This window comes from Psittacula echo (genome assembly GCF_963264785.1).
Source record: "Psittacula echo genome assembly, contig: SCAFFOLD_154, whole genome shotgun sequence".
Lineage (NCBI taxonomy): Eukaryota > Metazoa > Chordata > Aves > Psittaciformes > Psittacidae > Psittacula > Psittacula echo.
The window spans coordinates 19,835-36,323 of record NW_027664206.1 but is presented as its reverse complement, the minus strand read 5'-3'; the positions used below and the strand labels follow the sequence as shown (position 1 = coordinate 36,323).

Genomic DNA, 16,489 nt, shown 5'->3' with positions numbered 1-16,489 from the left:
CCCCTTTACGGGGGTCATGGTATCCCCATAGCATCCCTAGAGCATCCCGTGGTACCCCACTGCATCCCATCTGCACCCCATTGCTCCCTAGAGCATCCCGTGGTACCCCACTGCATCCCATCTGCACCCCATTGCTCCCTAGAGCATCCCGTGGTACCCCACTGCATCCCATCTGCACCCCATTGCCCTCCATGCTGCCCTATAGGGATGTTCTTGGGGGTCCCACCATTGGGGAGTTGGGGGTTCTGGGGCCCATAGGGAGGACCTTGGAGATCCCCAAAGCCTTGGGGGTGCTCCTAAAAGGGGGTTCCCCCCCTTTACGGGGGTCATGGTATCCCCATAGCATCCCTAGAGCATCCCGTGGTACCCCACTGCATCCCATCTGCACCCCATTGCCCTCCATGCTGCCCTATAGGGATGTTCTTGGGGGTCCCACCATTGGGGAGTTGGGGGTTCTGGGGCCCATAGGGAGGACCTTGGAGATCCCCAAAGCCTTGGGGGTGCTCCTAAAAGGGGGTTCCCCCCCTTTACGGGGGTCATGGTATCCCCATAGCATCCCTAGAGCATCCCGTGGTACCCCACTGCATCCCATCTGCACCCCATTGCCCTCCATGCTGCCCTATAGGGATGTTCTTGGGGGTCCCACCATGGGGGAGTTGGGGGTTCTGGGGCCCATAGGGAGGACCTTGGAGATCCCCAAAGCTTTGGGGGTGCTCCTAAAAGGGGGTTCCCCCCCTTTACGGGGGTCATGGTATCCCCATAGCATCCCTAGAGCATCCCGTGGTACCCCACTGCATCCCATCTGCACCCCATTGCTCCCTAGAGCATCCCGTGGTACCCCACTGCATCCCATCTGCACCCCATTGCCCTCCATGCTGCCCTATAGGGATGTTCTTGGGGGTCCCACCATGGGGGAGTTGGGGGTTCTGGGGCCCATAGGGAGGACCTTGGAGATCCCCAAAGCCTTGGGGGTGCTCCTAAAAGGGGGTTCCCCCCCTTTACGGGGGTCATGGTATCCCCATAGCATCCCTAGAGCATCCCGTGGTACCCCACTGCATCCCATCTGCACCCCATTGCCCTCCATGCTGCCCTATAGGGATGTTCTTGGGGGTCCCACCATTGGGGATTTGGGGGTTCTGGGGCCCATAGGGAGGACCTTGGAGATCCCCAAAGCCTTGGGGGTGCTCCTAAAAGGGGGTTCCCCCCCCTTTACGGGGGTCATGGTATCCCCATAGCATCCCTAGAGCATCCCGTGGTACCCCACTGCATCCCATCTGCACCCCATTGCTCCCTAGAGCATCCCGTGGTACCCCACTGCATCCCATCTGCCCCCCATTGCCCTCCATGCTGCCCTATAGGGATGTTCTTGGGGGTCCCACCATGGAGGAGTTGGGGGTTCTGGGGTCCATAGGGACGATCATTGGGGTCCCCAAGGGTTTCGGGGTGCTCCTAAAAGGGGGGGTGTGTGTGTGTCCCCCATCATCTCACCATGTCGGTGCCCAGGTCGATGCAGAGGATGGTGATGGTCCCCAAGGGCAGCGGGATGTTGGCCATGATGAAGAGCAGGAAGGGGGTGATCTCGGGGATGTTGCTGGTCAAGGTGTAGGCGATGGACTTCTTCAGGTTGTCAAAGATCAGGCGGCCTGAGGGCACGGGGATGGTCACCAACGGGGTCCCCCCCCTATATCCCAAGCATCCCCCCAACCTTGATCCCTATGGGCCCCACACGGACCTTCCTCCACGCCGGTGACGATGGAGGCGAAGTTGTCGTCGAGCAGGATCATGTCGGCCGCTTGCTTGGAGACGTCGGAGCCGGCGATGCCCATGGCCACGCCGATGTCGGCCTTCTTCAGCGCCGGCGAGTCATTGACACCGTCGCCGGTCACCGCCACGATGGCGCCCTGGGGACGGGGATGTGGGGTGGGACGATGGGAGGGGGATAGGGGGACGTGGGGAGCATCCCCGTCGTGGTGGTACCTTGGGTACCATCTCCATCCCCATGGTGATGGGGACGTGGGGAGCATCCCCGTCGTGGTGGTACCTTGGGTACCATCTCCATCCCCATGGTGATGGGGACGTGGGGAGCATCCCCGTCGTGGTGGTACCCTGGGTACCATCTCCATCCCCATGGTGATGGGGACGTGGGGAGCATCCCCGTCGTGGTGGTACCTTGGGTACCATCTCCATCCCCATGGTGATGGGGACGTGGGGAGCATCCCCGTCGTGGTGGTACCTTGGGTACCATCTCCATCCCCATGGTGATGGGGACGTGGGGAGCATCCCCGTCGTGGTGGTACCTTGGGTACCATCTCCATCCCCATGGTGATGGGGACGTGGGGAGCATCCCCGTCGTGGTGGTACCTTGGGTACCATCTCCATCCCCATGGTGATGGGGACGTGGGGAGCATCCCCGTCGTGGTGGTACCTTGGGTACCATCTCCATCCCCATGGTGATGGGGACGTGGGGAGCATCCCCGTCGTGGTGGTACCTTGGGTACCATCTCCATCCCCATGGTGATGGGGACGTGGGGAGCATCCCCGTCGTGGTGGTACCTTGGGTACCATCTCCATCCCCATGGTGATGGGGACGTGGGGAGCATCCCCATCGTGGTGGTACCTTGGGTACCATCTCCATCCCCATGGTGATGGGGACGTGGGGAGCATCCTCATGATGGTGGTACCTTGGGTACCATCTCCATCCCCATGGTGATGGGGACATGAGGAGCATCCTCATGATGGTGGTACCGTGGGTACCACCTTGGGTACACCTTTGGGGTGTTTTCGGATGTTTTAGGTGTGTTTTAGGTTGGTTTTGGGTGTTTTCAGGTGATTTAAGTGTGGGTTTGGGTGTTTCTGGGGTGTTTTCAGGTGTTTTAGGTGTGTTTCTGGGGTGGTTTTGTGTGGTTTAGGTTGTTTTCAGGTGGTTTAGGTGTGTTTTCAGGTGTTTCTGGGGTGTTTTCAGTGTGTTTATGTTGTTTTCAGATGTTTTCAGTGTGTTTTAGGTTGTTTTCGGGTGTTTCAGGTGTGTTTTCAGGTGTCTCTGGGGTGGTTTTGGGTGTTTTCAGTGTGTTTTAGGTTGGTTTTGGGTGTTTCAGGTGTGTGTTCGGGTCGTTTTGGGGTATTTTCGGGTGTTTCAGGTGTGGTTTCGGGTGTTTCAGGTGTGTTTTCAGGTCGTTTTGGGGTGTTTTCAGTGTGTTTCAGGTTGGTTTTGGGTGTTTTAGGTGTGTGTTCGGGTCGTTTTGGGGTATTTTTGGGTGTTTCAGGTGTGTTTTCGGGTGTTTCAGGTCGTTTTGGGGTGTTTTCGGGTGTTTTCAGTGTGTTTCAGGTTGGTTTTGGGTGTTTCAGGTGTGTTTTCAGGTCGGTTTGGGGTGTTTTCGGTGTGTTTCAGGTTGTTTTTGGGTGTTTTAGGTGTGTGTTCGGGTCCTTTTGGGGTATTTTTGGGTGTTTCAGGTGTGTTTTCGGGTGTTTCAGGTCATTTTGGGGTGTTTTCGGGTGTTTTCAGTGTGTTTCAGGTTGGTTTTGGGTGTTTCAGGTGTGTTTTCGGGTGTTTCAGGTCGTTTTGGGGTGTTTTCGGGTGTTTTCAGTGTGTTTCAGGTTGGTTTTGGGTGTTTCAGGTGTGTTTTCAGGTCATTTTGGGGTGTTTTCGGTGTGTTTCAGGTTGTTTTTGGGTGTTTTAGGTGTGTGTTCGGGTCCTTTTGGGGTATTTTTGGGTGTTTCAGGTGTGTTTTCGGGTGTTTCAGGTCGTTTTGGGGTGTTTTCGGGTGTTTTCAGTGTGTTTCAGGTTGGTTTTGGGTGTTTCAGGTGTGTTTTCGGGTGTTTCAGGTCGTTTTGGGGTGTTTTCGGGTGTTTTCAGTGTGTTTCAGGTTGGTTTTGGGTGTTTCAGGTGTGTTTTCGGGTCGTTTTGGGGTGTTTTCTTGTGTTTTCGGGGTGTTCCCGGGCTGTTCCGGCTGTACGTCGGGGTGTCCGTCCCCCCCGGTACCTGTCTCTGGCAGCCCTCCACGATGATGAGCTTCTGCTGCGGGGAGGTGCGGGCGAAGACGATCTCGGTGTGGTTCTGCAGGATCTCATCGATCTGCTCCGAGCTCATGTCCTTCAGGTCCGTGCCGTGGATCACGCACGCCTTGGCGTCCCTTTGGGGGGGGGCAATGGGGAAAAGGGGGGGGTCAGAGCCCATGGATCCTTAGGGATAGACCCGAAATCCATAGGGACGACCCTGAAATCCGTAGGGATAGACCCAAAATCCATAGGGATAGCCTCGAAATCCATAGGGATAGATCCAAAATCCATAGGGATAGACCCGAAATCCATAGGGATAGACCCGAAATCCATAGGGATAGACCCGAAATCCATAGGGACAACCCTGAAATCCATAGGGATAGACCCAAAATCCATAGGGATAGCCTCGAAATCCATAGGGATAGATCCAAAATCCAGAGGATCCTGAAATCTGTAGGCATAGCCCTGAAATCCATAGGGATAGCCCCGAAATCCATAGGGAAAACCTGAAATCCATAGGGACACCCCGAATCCATAAGGATACCCTGAAATCTATAGGGACAACCCTGAAATCCATAGGGATGCCCTGAAATCGATAGGGACAACCCTGAAATCCATTGGGGGAGCCCAAATAATCCCCCCCCCATAGTGCCCCATATCCCCCCTATAGTGCCCATAGTGCCCCATAGCACCCCTATAGCACCCCGTGGTGCCCCATAGCACCCATAGCACCCCATAGTGCCCCATAGCTCCCATAGCGACCCATAGTGCCCCACAACACCCCATAGCACCCCACGGCAACCCATAGCACCCCATATCCCCCCTGTAGTGCCTACAGCTCTCCATAGCACCTCATAGCACCCCATAGCGCCCATAGCACCCCATATCCCCCCTATAGTGCCTACAGCTCTCCATAGCACCTCATAGCACCCCATAGCAGCCATAGCACCCCATAGCAGCCATAGCACCCCACAACACCCCATAGCACCCACAGCGCCCCATAGCACCCCATATCCCCCCTATGCCTACCGCCCTCCATAGCGCCCCATAGCGCCCATAGCACCCCAGAGCACCCATAGCACCCCACAGCGCCCCATAGCACCCCGTATCCCCGCTATGCCTACTGCCCTCCATAGCGCCCCATAGTGCCCATAGCACCCCAGAGCACCCATAGCACCCCACAGCGCCCCATAGCACCCTATATCCCCGCTATGCCTACCGCGCTCCATAGCGCCCCATAGTGCCCATAGCACTCCAGAGCACCCATAGCACCCCACAGCGCCCCATAGCACCCCATATCCCCCCTATGCCTACCGCGCTCCATAGCGCCCCATAGTGCCCATAGCACTCCAGAGCACCCATAGCACCCCACAGTGCCCCATAGCACCCCATAGCCCCCCTATAGTACCTACAGTGCTCCATAGCACCCATAGCACCCCACAGCGCCCCATAGCACCTATAGCACCTATAGCACCCATAGCGCCCCATAGCACCCCATAGCGCCCCATAGCGCCCCATAGCGCCCCATAGCGCCCCATAGCGCCCCATAGCGCCCCATAGCACCCATAGCGCCCCACAGTGCTCCATAGCACCCATAGCGCCCCATAGCACCCCATAGCGCCCCATAGCGCCCCATAGCACCCATAGCGCCCCACAGTGCTCCATAGCACCCATAGCGCCCCATAGCACCCCACAGCGCCCCATAGCACCTATAGCACCTATAGCACCCATAGCGCCCCATAGCACCCCATAGCGCCCCATAGCGCCCCATAGCGCCGCATAGCGCCCCATAGCACCCCATAGCACCCATAGCGCCCCACAGTGCTCCATAGCACCCATAGCGCCCCATAGCACCCCATAGCGCCCCATAGCGCCCCATAGCACCCATAGCGCCCCACAGTGCTCCACAGCACCCATAGCGCCCCATAGCACCCCACAGCGCCCCATAGCACCTATAGCACCTATAGCACCCATAGCGCCCCATAGCACCCCATAGCGCCCCATAGCGCCCCATAGCACCCCATAGCGCCCCATAGCACCCCACAGCGCCCCATAGCACCTATAGCACCTATAGCACCCATGGCGCCCCATAGCACCCCATAGCGCCCCATAGCACCCATAGCGCCCCATAGCACCCATAACGCCCCATAGCACCCCACAGCGCCCCATAGCACCTATAGCACCCATAGCGCCCCATAGCACCCCATAGCGCCCCATAGCGCCCCATAGCACCTATAGCACCTATAGCACCCATAGTGCCCCATAGCACCCCACAGCGCCCCATAGCACCTATAGCACCTATAGCACCCATAGCGCCCCATGGCGCCCCATAGCACCCCATAGCGCCCCATAGCGCCCCATAGCACGCACCGGGGGTTGACCTGGCTGACGGGGATGTTGAGCCGCGCCGCGATGTCCTCCACGGTCTCGTTGCCCTCCGAGATGATGCCGACGCCTTTGGCGATGGCCTTGGCCGTGATGGGGTGGTCCCCGGTCACCATGATCACCTATGGGGGGGTTTGGGTCATTTTTGGGGGGGTTTGGGTCATTTTGGGGGGGTTTGGGGTGATTTGAATGGGAATTGGGGGTTTGGGGTGATTTCGGGGGTTTTGAGGGGTTCTAGGGGATTTGGGGGGATTTGAGGGGTTTGGAGTGATTTGAATAGGAATTGGGGTCTTTTGGGGTGATGTGGGTGATTTTTGGGTGATTTTAGGGGTTTTGGGGTGGATTTCCGTCTGTTTTGGGTTTTCTGGCTGTTTTGGGGCTATTTTCCTCTGGTTTAGAGCCATTTTTGGCCTCTTTTTGGGCTGAATCCGGCTGCTTTGGGGCTATTTTCCTGGCTTTGGGGCTATTTTCCTCTGTTTTAGGGCTACTTTCCTCTGTTTCAGGTCTATTTTCTTCTATTTCGGGTCTATTTTCCTTGTTTTGGGGCTATTTTCGGCTGTTTTGGAGCCATTTCCAGTCTCTTTTTGGGCTGAATCTGGCCGATTTGGGTCTATTCCCTTCTATTTTGGGTCTATTCCCTTCTATTTCAGCTCTATTCCCTTCTATTTCGGGTCTATTTCCTTCTATTTCGGGTCTATTTCGGGTCTATTCCTTCTATTTTGGGTCTATTCCCTTCTATTTCGGGTCTATTCCCTTCTATTTCGGGTCTATTCCCTTCTATTTCGGGTCTATTCCCTTCTATTTCGGGTCTATTCCCTTCTATTTCGGGTCTATTCCCTTCTATTTCGGGTCTATTACTTTCTATTTTGGGTCTATTCCCTTCTATGTCGGGTCTATTCCCTTCTATGTCGGGTCTATTCCCTTCTATTTCGGGTCTATTCCCTTCTATTTCGGCTCTATTCCCTTCTATTTCGGGTCTATTACTTTCTATTTTGGGTCTATTCCCTTCTATTTCGGGTCTATTCCCTTCTATTTCAGTTCTATTCCCTTCCATTTCGGCTCTATTCCCTTCTATTTCGTGTCTATTCCCTTCTATTTTGGGTCTATTCCCTTCTATTTAGGGTCTATTCCCTTCTATTTTGGGTCTATTCCCTTCTATTTAGGGTCTATTTCCTTCTATTTCGGGTCTATTTCGGGTCTATTCCCTTCTCTTTCGGGTCTATTCCCTTCTATTTCGGGTCTATTTCGGGTCTATTTCCTTCTATTTCGGGTCTATTCCCTTCTATTTCGGGTCTATTCCCTTCTATTTAGGGTCTATTCCCTTCTATTTAGGGTCTATTTCCTTCTATTTCGGGTCTATTTCGGGTCTATTCCCTTCTCTTTCGGGTCTATTCCCTTCTATTTCGGGTCTATTTCGGGTCTACTTCCTTCTATTTCGGGTCTATTTCGGCTCTATTCCCTTCTATTTCGGGTCTACTTCCTTCTATTTCCTTCTATTTCGGGTCTACTTCCTTCTATTTCGGGTCTATTTCCTTCTATTTCGGGTCTATTTCCTTCTATTTCGGGTCTATTTCGGCTCTATTCCCTTCTATTTCGGGTCTACTTCCTTCTATTTCCTTCTATTTCGGGTCTACTTCCTTCTATTTCGGGTCTATTTCGGGTCTATTTCCTTCTATTTCGGGTCTATTCCCTTCTCTTTCTGGTCTATTCCCTTCTATTTCGGGTCTATTTCGGGTCTATTTCCTTCTATTTCGGGTCTATTTCCTTCTATTTCGGGTCTATTTCGGCTCTATTCCCTTCTATTTCGGGTCTACTTCCTTCTATTTCCTTCTATTTCGGGTCTACTTCCTTCTATTTCAGGTCTATTCCCTTCCATTTCGGGTCTATTTTCCCCCGGTTCCGAGGGCTCTGTTTTGGGCCGAATCCGGCCGGTTCCGGGTCCCACCTTGATGCCGGCGCTGCGGCACTTGCCCACGGCGTCGGGGACGGCGGCGCGGGGGGGGTCGATCATGGACATGAGCCCCACGAAGCAGAGGTTGTCGGTGGCGAAGTTGACGTCGTCGCAGTCGAAGGCGAAGCCCTTGGGGTACTGGTCCTCGGGCAGGTAAAAGTGGCAGAAACCTGGGGAGGGAATGGGTCAGAGCCCCCCGCACCCCAAAATACCCCTTTTGTGCCCCAAAATACACCTTTTCTAGCCCAAAATACACCTTTTGTGCCACAAAATACACCTTTTCTGCCCCAAAATACCCCTTTTGTGCCCCAAAATACACCTTTTCTAGCCCAAAATACACCTTTTGTGCCACAAAATACACCGTTTCTACCCCAAAATACACCTTTTGTGCCACAAAATACACCTTTTCTGCCCCAAAATACACCTTTTGTGCCACAAAATACACATTTTCTGCCCCAAAATACACCTTTTGTGCCACAAAATACACATTTTCTACCCCAAAATACACCTTTTGTGCCACAAAATACACCTTTTCTAGTCCAAAATACACATTTTCTACCCCAAAATACACCTTTTGTGCCACAAAATACACCTTTTCTAGTCCAAAATACACATTTTCTACCCCAAAATACACCTTTTCTACCCCAAAATGCCCCTTTTCTACCCCAAAATGCCCCTTTTCTACCCCAAAATACACCTTTTCTACCCCAAAATGCCCCTTTTCTACCCCAAAATGCCCCTTTTCTATCCCAAAATACCACTTTTCTACCCCAAAATACCACTTTTCCACCCCAAAATACACCTTTTCTACCCCAAAATACACCATTTCTACCCCAAAATGCCCATTTTCCACCCCAAAATACACCTTTTCTACCCCAAAATACACCTTTTCTAACCCAAAATGCCCGTTTTCTACCCCAAAATACACTTTTCTGCCCCAAATACACCTTTTCTACCCCAAAATACACCTTTTGTGCCCCAAAATACACCTTTTCTAGCCCAAAATACACCTTTTCTACCCCAAAATACACCTTTTCTACCCCAAAATACCACTTTTCTACCCCAAAATATCCCTTTCCTTCCCCCCAATACCCCTCTTCTACCTCAAAATACACCTTTCGTGCTCCAAAACACCCTTTTTGTGCCCCAAAACACGCTTTTTGTGCCCCAAACTTACCCCTTTCTACCCCAAACACCCCCCTTTGTACCCCTGTAGATCCCTTATGCACCCTTATGGCCCCTCTGCACTTCCATAGCCCCATATCCCAAGGACCTCAGGGATGCTCATGTCCCATCCGCATCCTCCCATGGACCCCTAGGACCCCCAGATCCCCATCCTCATTCCCTATATCCCCCTCCTCATTTCCTATATCTCCCCCTATCCCCATCCCTATATCCCCCTATATCCCCATCCTCACCCACTATGTCCCCCTATATCCCCATCCCTGTATCCCCATCTTCACTCCCTATATCCCCCTATATCCTCATCCTCACTCCCTGCATCCCCATCCTTACTCCATATCCCCCTAGATCCACATCCTCACTCCCTCTATCCCCATCCCTATATCCCCATCCTCACTCTCCATATCCCCCTATATCCCCATCCCCATATCCCCATCCTCACTCCCTATATTCTCCTATATCCCCATCCCTATATCCCAATCCATCTACCCCTATATCTCCATCCCCATATCCCCATCCCTCTATCCCCTATATCCCCACCCCTCTATCCCTCTATCCCCCATCCCTATATCCCTATCCTCGCTCCCTATATCCTCACCCCTCTATCCCCATCCCTCTATCTCTCTATCCCCCTATCCCCCTATATCCCCATCCCTATACCCCTATCCTCGCTCCCTATATCCTCATCCCTCTATCCCCATCCCTCTATCCCTCTATCCCCCTATATCCCCATCCCTCTATCCCTCTATCCCCCTATATCCCCATCCCTATATCCCTGTCCTCGCTCCCTATATCCTCATCCCTCTATCCCCATCCCTCTATCCCTCTATCCCCCTATATCCCCATCCCTATATCCCTGTCCTCGCTCCCTATATCCTCATCCCTCTATCCCCATCCCTCTATCCCTCTATCCCCCTATATCCCCATCCCTATATCCCTATCCTCGCTCCCTATATCCTCATCCCTCTATCCCCATCCCTCTATCCCTCTATCCCCCTATATCCCCATCCCTATATCCCTATCCTCGCTCCCTATATCCCCATCCCTCTATCCTCCTATCCCCCTATATCCCCATCCCTGTATCCCTATCCCCATCCCTCTATCCCCATCCCTCTATCCCCATCCCTCTATCCCCATCCCTGTACCCCTGTATCCCTGTACCCCTGTATCCCCGTATCCCCGTATCCCGGTTCTCCCTTACCCAGGACCCTCTCCCCGAGCCCGCCCAGCTCCAGGTAGGCGTTCTGGAACGCTTCCTTCATCTCCTCATCCAGGGGCTGCTCCTTGCCCTGCAGCAGGATCGTGGAGCACCGGTCCAGGATGCGCTCCGGAGCCCCCTTCATCACCAGCAGGTACCGGTTGTCATTGGGGTCCTCGGTCTCATGGATGGACAGCTGGGATAAGGGGGGACATATAGATCTATAGGGTCAAGGGGAACCTATAGGGGTTGTATCCCCCCCCTTTCCGGAGCTGGAGCATGGAGCACCGGTGCAGGATGCGCTCCGGAGCCCCCTTCATCATTGGGGTCCTCGGTCTCATGGATGGAGAGGTGGGATAAGGGGGGACATATGGATCTATAGGGTCAAAGGGAACCTATAGGGGTTGTATCCACGCACACACACCCCTATATGCATACAGGGGTCTATGGGGGAGCCTATAGAGGGGGTTTCCAGAGTGGGAATGATGGGTGTTGGAGTGGGGATGGGGATTGGAGGGGATGGGAATGGGAATGGGAGGATATGGGAATAAGGGGAGGAAGTGGAATAGAGGAGAATGGGGATGGGAATGAGGGGATGGGGATGGGAATGAGGGAATGGGGATGGGAATGAGGGAATGGGGATGGGAATGAGGGGATTGGGATGGGGGGAAATGGGATAAGTGGGAATGGAATGGGATTGAGGAGGAAACTGGATGTGGGACGTATCCCATTGGATTTAGGGTGTCCCCCATTGGATTTAAGGTGTCTCCCATTGGATTTAGGATGTCTCCCACTGGATTTGGGATGTATCCCATTGGATTTGGGATGTATCCCATTGGATTTAGGGTGTCCCCCATTGGATTTAAGGTGTCTCCCACTCGATTTAGGATGTATCCCTTTGGATTTGGGATGTCTCCCATTGGATTTAGGGTGTCTCCCATTGGATTTGGGATGTCTCCCGTTGGATTTAAGGTGTCTCCCATTGGATTTAGGGTGTCTCCCATTGGATTTAGGGTGTCTCCCATTCGATTTGGGATGTATCCCATTGGATTTGGGATGTATCCCATTGGATTTGGGGTGTCTCCCATTGGATTTGGGGTGTCTCCCATTGGATTTGGGATGTATCCCATTGGATTTGGGATGTCTCCCATTGGATTTAGGGTGTCTCCCATTGGATTTGGGATGTATCCCACTGGATTTGGGATGTATCCCATTGGATTTGGGGTGTCTCCCATTGGATTTGGGATGTATCCCATTGGATTTGGGATGTATCCCACTGGATTTGGGGTGTCTCCCATTGGATTTGGGGTGTCTCCCATTGGATTTGGGATGTATCCCATTGGATTTGGGGTGTCTCCCATTGGATTTGGGGTGTCTCCCATCGGATACCTGGTACTTGTTGGTGGAGTTGAAGGGGATCTCGGCCACCTTCTTGTTGCGCTCCCGCATGAGCTTCACGGAGCCGGAGGAGAGCTCGATGCACTTGAGCAGCGCCGACTCCGAGGCGTCCCCGGCCACATCCCGCTGGGAATGGGGGGGATGCAACGGGATGAGGGGGGACCCCGTGGCCCCATTGACCCCATTGCTCCCATTGACCCCATTGCTCCCATTGCTTCCATTGATCCCCATTGCCTCCATTGACCCCACTGTCCTCATTGACCCCATTGCTCCCATTGACCCCATTGATCCGCATTGATCCCCATTGCCTCCATTGACCCCACTGTCCTCATTGACCCCATTGCTCCCATTGACCCCATTGATCCGCATTGATCCCCATTGCCTCCATTGACCCCACTGTCCTCGTTGACCCCATTGCCTCCATTAACCCCACTGTCCTCATTGACCCCATTGCCTCCATTGACCCCACTGTCCTCATTGACCCCATTGCTCCCATTGACCCCATTGACCCCATTGCTCCCATTGCTTCCATTGATCCCCATTGCCTCCATTGACCCCACTGTCCTCATTGACCCCATTGCTCCCATTGACCCCATTGATCCCCATTGCCTCCATTGACCCCACTGTCCTCATTGACCCCATTGCCTCCATTGACCCCACTGTCCTCATTGACCCCATTGCTCCCATTGACCCCATTGACCCCATTGCTCCCATTGCTTCCATTGATCCCCATTGCCTCCATTGACCCCACTGTCCTCATTGACCCCATTGCCCCCCATTGCCCTCATTGCCCCCACTGACCCCATTGCCCCCGTTGACTCCATTGCCTCCATTGCTCCCATTGACCCCATTGTCTCCATTGATCCCCATTGCCTCCATTGCTCCCATTGACCCCATTGTCACCTTGAGGATGGGGACGTTCTCCTGCCCCCCCTTGAAGACGGCGCGGTTGCAGAGCCCCGCGATGTGGGACAGAGCCACCCACGTGGCCGAGCTCTTGTCGAAGGCGGTGCCTGGGGGAGGACATAGGGGGGTCAGGTTGTAGAGACCCCATTGAGACCCATAGAGACCCCATAGAGACCCATAGAGACCCATAGAGACCCCATAGAGACCCCATAGAGACCCCATAGAGACCCCATAGAGACCCCATTGAGACCTCATTGAGACCCTAAGGACACCCAATAAAGACCCTATAGAGACCCCATAGACATCAATAGAGACCCCATAGACATCAACAGAGACTCCTTAGAGACCCTATAGAGACCTCTTAGAGACCCTATAAAGACCTATAGACATCAATAAAGACCCCACAGGGACCCTATAGAGACCCATAGACATCAACAGAGACGCCATAGAGACCCCATGGCCATCAACAGACCCCCGTAGGCACCCCAATGGACCCCAGTAAACACCTCACAGACCCCATAGGGCCCCCTAGTAGATACCAAAGCCCCATCCATAGACCCCCATCAGCCTCTAAGAGCCCCCTCCATCCCCCTCCATCCCGCACCGGACTGGTCCTCGGTGGTGTCGGCCTCATGGATCTGGTTGTCAAACCACATATGGGCCACGGTCATGCGGTTCTGGGTCAGGGTCCCGGTCTTGTCGGAGCAGATGGTGGATGTGGAGCCCAAGGTCTCCACGGCCTCCAGGTTCTTCACCAAGCAGTTCTTGCGTGCCATGCGCTTGGCCGTCAGCGTCAAGCACACCTATGGGGGGGGGGGGGTCACACAGCAGCCATGGGGCCCCCCGGGATGGGGATTGTATGGGGGGATTCGAACCGGGGACCCTGAGGACAGCACTGGTCTCCCATCCAAGTGCTGACCGCGGCCGACCCTGCTTAGCTTCCGAAGTTGGGCTGCAGACCTATGCTGGGCATGGGATCCCTGTTGGTGCATGGATCCCCTATGGCACCCCACTACTGGGCATGGACCCACCGTTGGGATCCCCAATAGGGATAATGGGGGGCTACAGAACCCCCTTTGGGTATGGGGTAGACATGGGGGGATTGGAACCCAGCTCCCTGTGGACAGCACTGGTCTCCCATCCAACTGCTGACCGGGGCCGACCCGGCTTAGCTTCCAAAGTCGGACTGCAGCCCTATGCTGGGCATGGAGCACGCATTGGGTGCTCCATGGAAAACCTATGGCACCCCAATACTAGACATGGATCCACCATTACCATACATCACCCCTACACCCCACACATCACCCCATACATCACCCCTACACCCCATACATCACCCCGTACATCACCCCTACACCCCATACATCACCCTTATACCCTATACATCACCCCGTACATCACCTCTACACCCCATACACCACCCCTATACATCACCTGACACATCACCCCATACATCACCCCTACACCCCATACATCACCCCACATATCACCCCTACACCCCATACATCACCTCTACACTCCATACATCACCCCTATACCCCATACATCACCCCATACATTACCCCCTACACCCCATACATCACTCCATACATTACCCCTACACCTCATATATCACTCTTACACCCCGTACGTCACCCCACACATCACCCCACACATCACCCCCCACATCACCCCTACACTCCATACATTACCCATACACCCCATACATCCCCCCATACATCACCCCTACACCCCATACATCCCCCCATACATCACCCCTACACCCCATACATCACCCCTACACCCCATACATCACCCCTATACCCCATACATCACCCCATACATCACCCCTACACCCCATACATCACCCCATACATTACCCCCTACACCCCATACATCACTCCATACATTACCCCTACACCTCATACATCACTCTTACACCCCATACGTCACCCCACACATAACCCCACACATCACCCCTACACTCCATACATTACCCATACACCCCATACATCCCCCCATACATCACCCCTACACCCCACACATCACCTCATACATCACCTCTACACCCCATACATCACCCCTATACCCCATACATCACCCCATACATTACCCCCTACACCCCATACATCACTCCATACATTACCCCTACACCTCATACATCACTCTTACACCCCGTACGTCACCCCACACATCACCCCACACATCACCCCCCACATCACCCCTACACTCCATACATTACCCATACACCCCATACATCCCCCCATACATCACCCCTACACCCCACACATCACCCCCCACACCCCCCTATCCCCCCCCCCCCCCCAACTCACGGTGACGGTGGCCAGCAGCCCCTCGGGCACGTTGGCCACGATGATGCCGATGAGGAAGATGACGGCCTCGAGCCAGGTGTAGCCCAGGATGAGGGAGAGGATGAAGAAGGAGATGCCCAGGAACACGGCCACGCCGGTGATGAGCTGGATGAAGTGCTCGATCTCCACCGCGATCGGCGTCTTGCCCACCTCCAGCCCGGACGCCAGCGTGGCGATGCGGCCCATCACCGTGCGGTCCCCGGTGGCGATCACCACCCCGCGAGCGGTGCCTGCCATAGGGAACAATGGGAAATGGGCTTAGAACAGCCGAAAATGGGGCTTAGAACAGCCGAAAATGGGGGTTAGGAGCCCCAAAATGGGTGTAGAACACTAAGGAATGGGTCTAGGAGCTCAAAAATAGGACGAGGATGTCAAGAAATGGGACGAGGGCATCAAGAAATGGGTGTAGGAGCTCAAAAATGGGACTAGGATGTCAAGAAATGGGTCTAGGACATCAAGAAATGGGATGAGGACACCAAGAAATGGGTCTAGGACACCAAGAAATGGGTCTAGGACACCAAAAACAGGTCTAAGACATCAAGAAATGGGTCGAGGAGCTCAAAAATAGGACGAGGACATCAAGAAATGGGTCTAGGACATAAAGAAAGGGGTCTAGGACACCAACAATGAGTCTAAGACATCAAGAAATGGGTGTAGAACATCAAGAAATGGGTCGAGGAGCTCAAAAATAGGACGAGGACATCAAGAAATGGGTCTAGGACATAAAGAAAGGGGTCTAGGACACCAAAAATGAGTCTAAGACATCAAGAAATGGGTGTAGGATGTCAAGAAATGGGTCGAGGAGCTCAAAAATAGGACGAGGACATCAAGAAATGGGTCTAGGACATAAAGAAAGGGGTCTAGGACACCAACAATGAGTCTAAGACATCAAGAAATGGGTGTAGGACATCAAGAAATGGGTCGAGGAGCTCAAAAATAGGACGAGGACATCAAGAAATGGGTCTAGGACATAAAGAAAGGGGTCTAGGACACCAACAATGAGTCTAAGACATCAAGAAATGGGTGTAGGATGTCAAGAAATGGGCGTAGCTCACCAAAAATGGGTTTAGGACCTCAAAAAATAGGTCTAGGAACACAGAAATGGGGTTTAGGACCTCAAAA

At 53.7% G+C, this 16,489-nt stretch overlaps 1 protein-coding gene across 1 annotated transcript in view; it reads right to left on the bottom strand.

The window, feature by feature from the left end:
* LOC308232666 (sodium/potassium-transporting ATPase subunit alpha-3) overlaps positions 1–16,489 on the bottom strand; it is a gene marked incomplete at both ends in the record, with an annotated part of 39,451 nt that overhangs the window by 7,780 nt on the left and 15,182 nt on the right. Inside the window, 10 exons of the mRNA XM_080639894.1 lie at positions 1,489–1,643; positions 1,733–1,901; positions 3,980–4,130; positions 6,367–6,503; positions 8,327–8,502; positions 10,716–10,908; positions 12,102–12,236; positions 13,014–13,123; positions 13,621–13,819; positions 15,329–15,597. Coding sequence (XP_080496020.1) covers positions 1,489–1,643; positions 1,733–1,901; positions 3,980–4,130; positions 6,367–6,503; positions 8,327–8,502; positions 10,716–10,908; positions 12,102–12,236; positions 13,014–13,123; positions 13,621–13,819; positions 15,329–15,597 — 1,694 coding nt within the window. The remainder of the gene's footprint in view (positions 1–1,488; positions 1,644–1,732; positions 1,902–3,979; positions 4,131–6,366; positions 6,504–8,326; positions 8,503–10,715; positions 10,909–12,101; positions 12,237–13,013; positions 13,124–13,620; positions 13,820–15,328; positions 15,598–16,489) is intronic.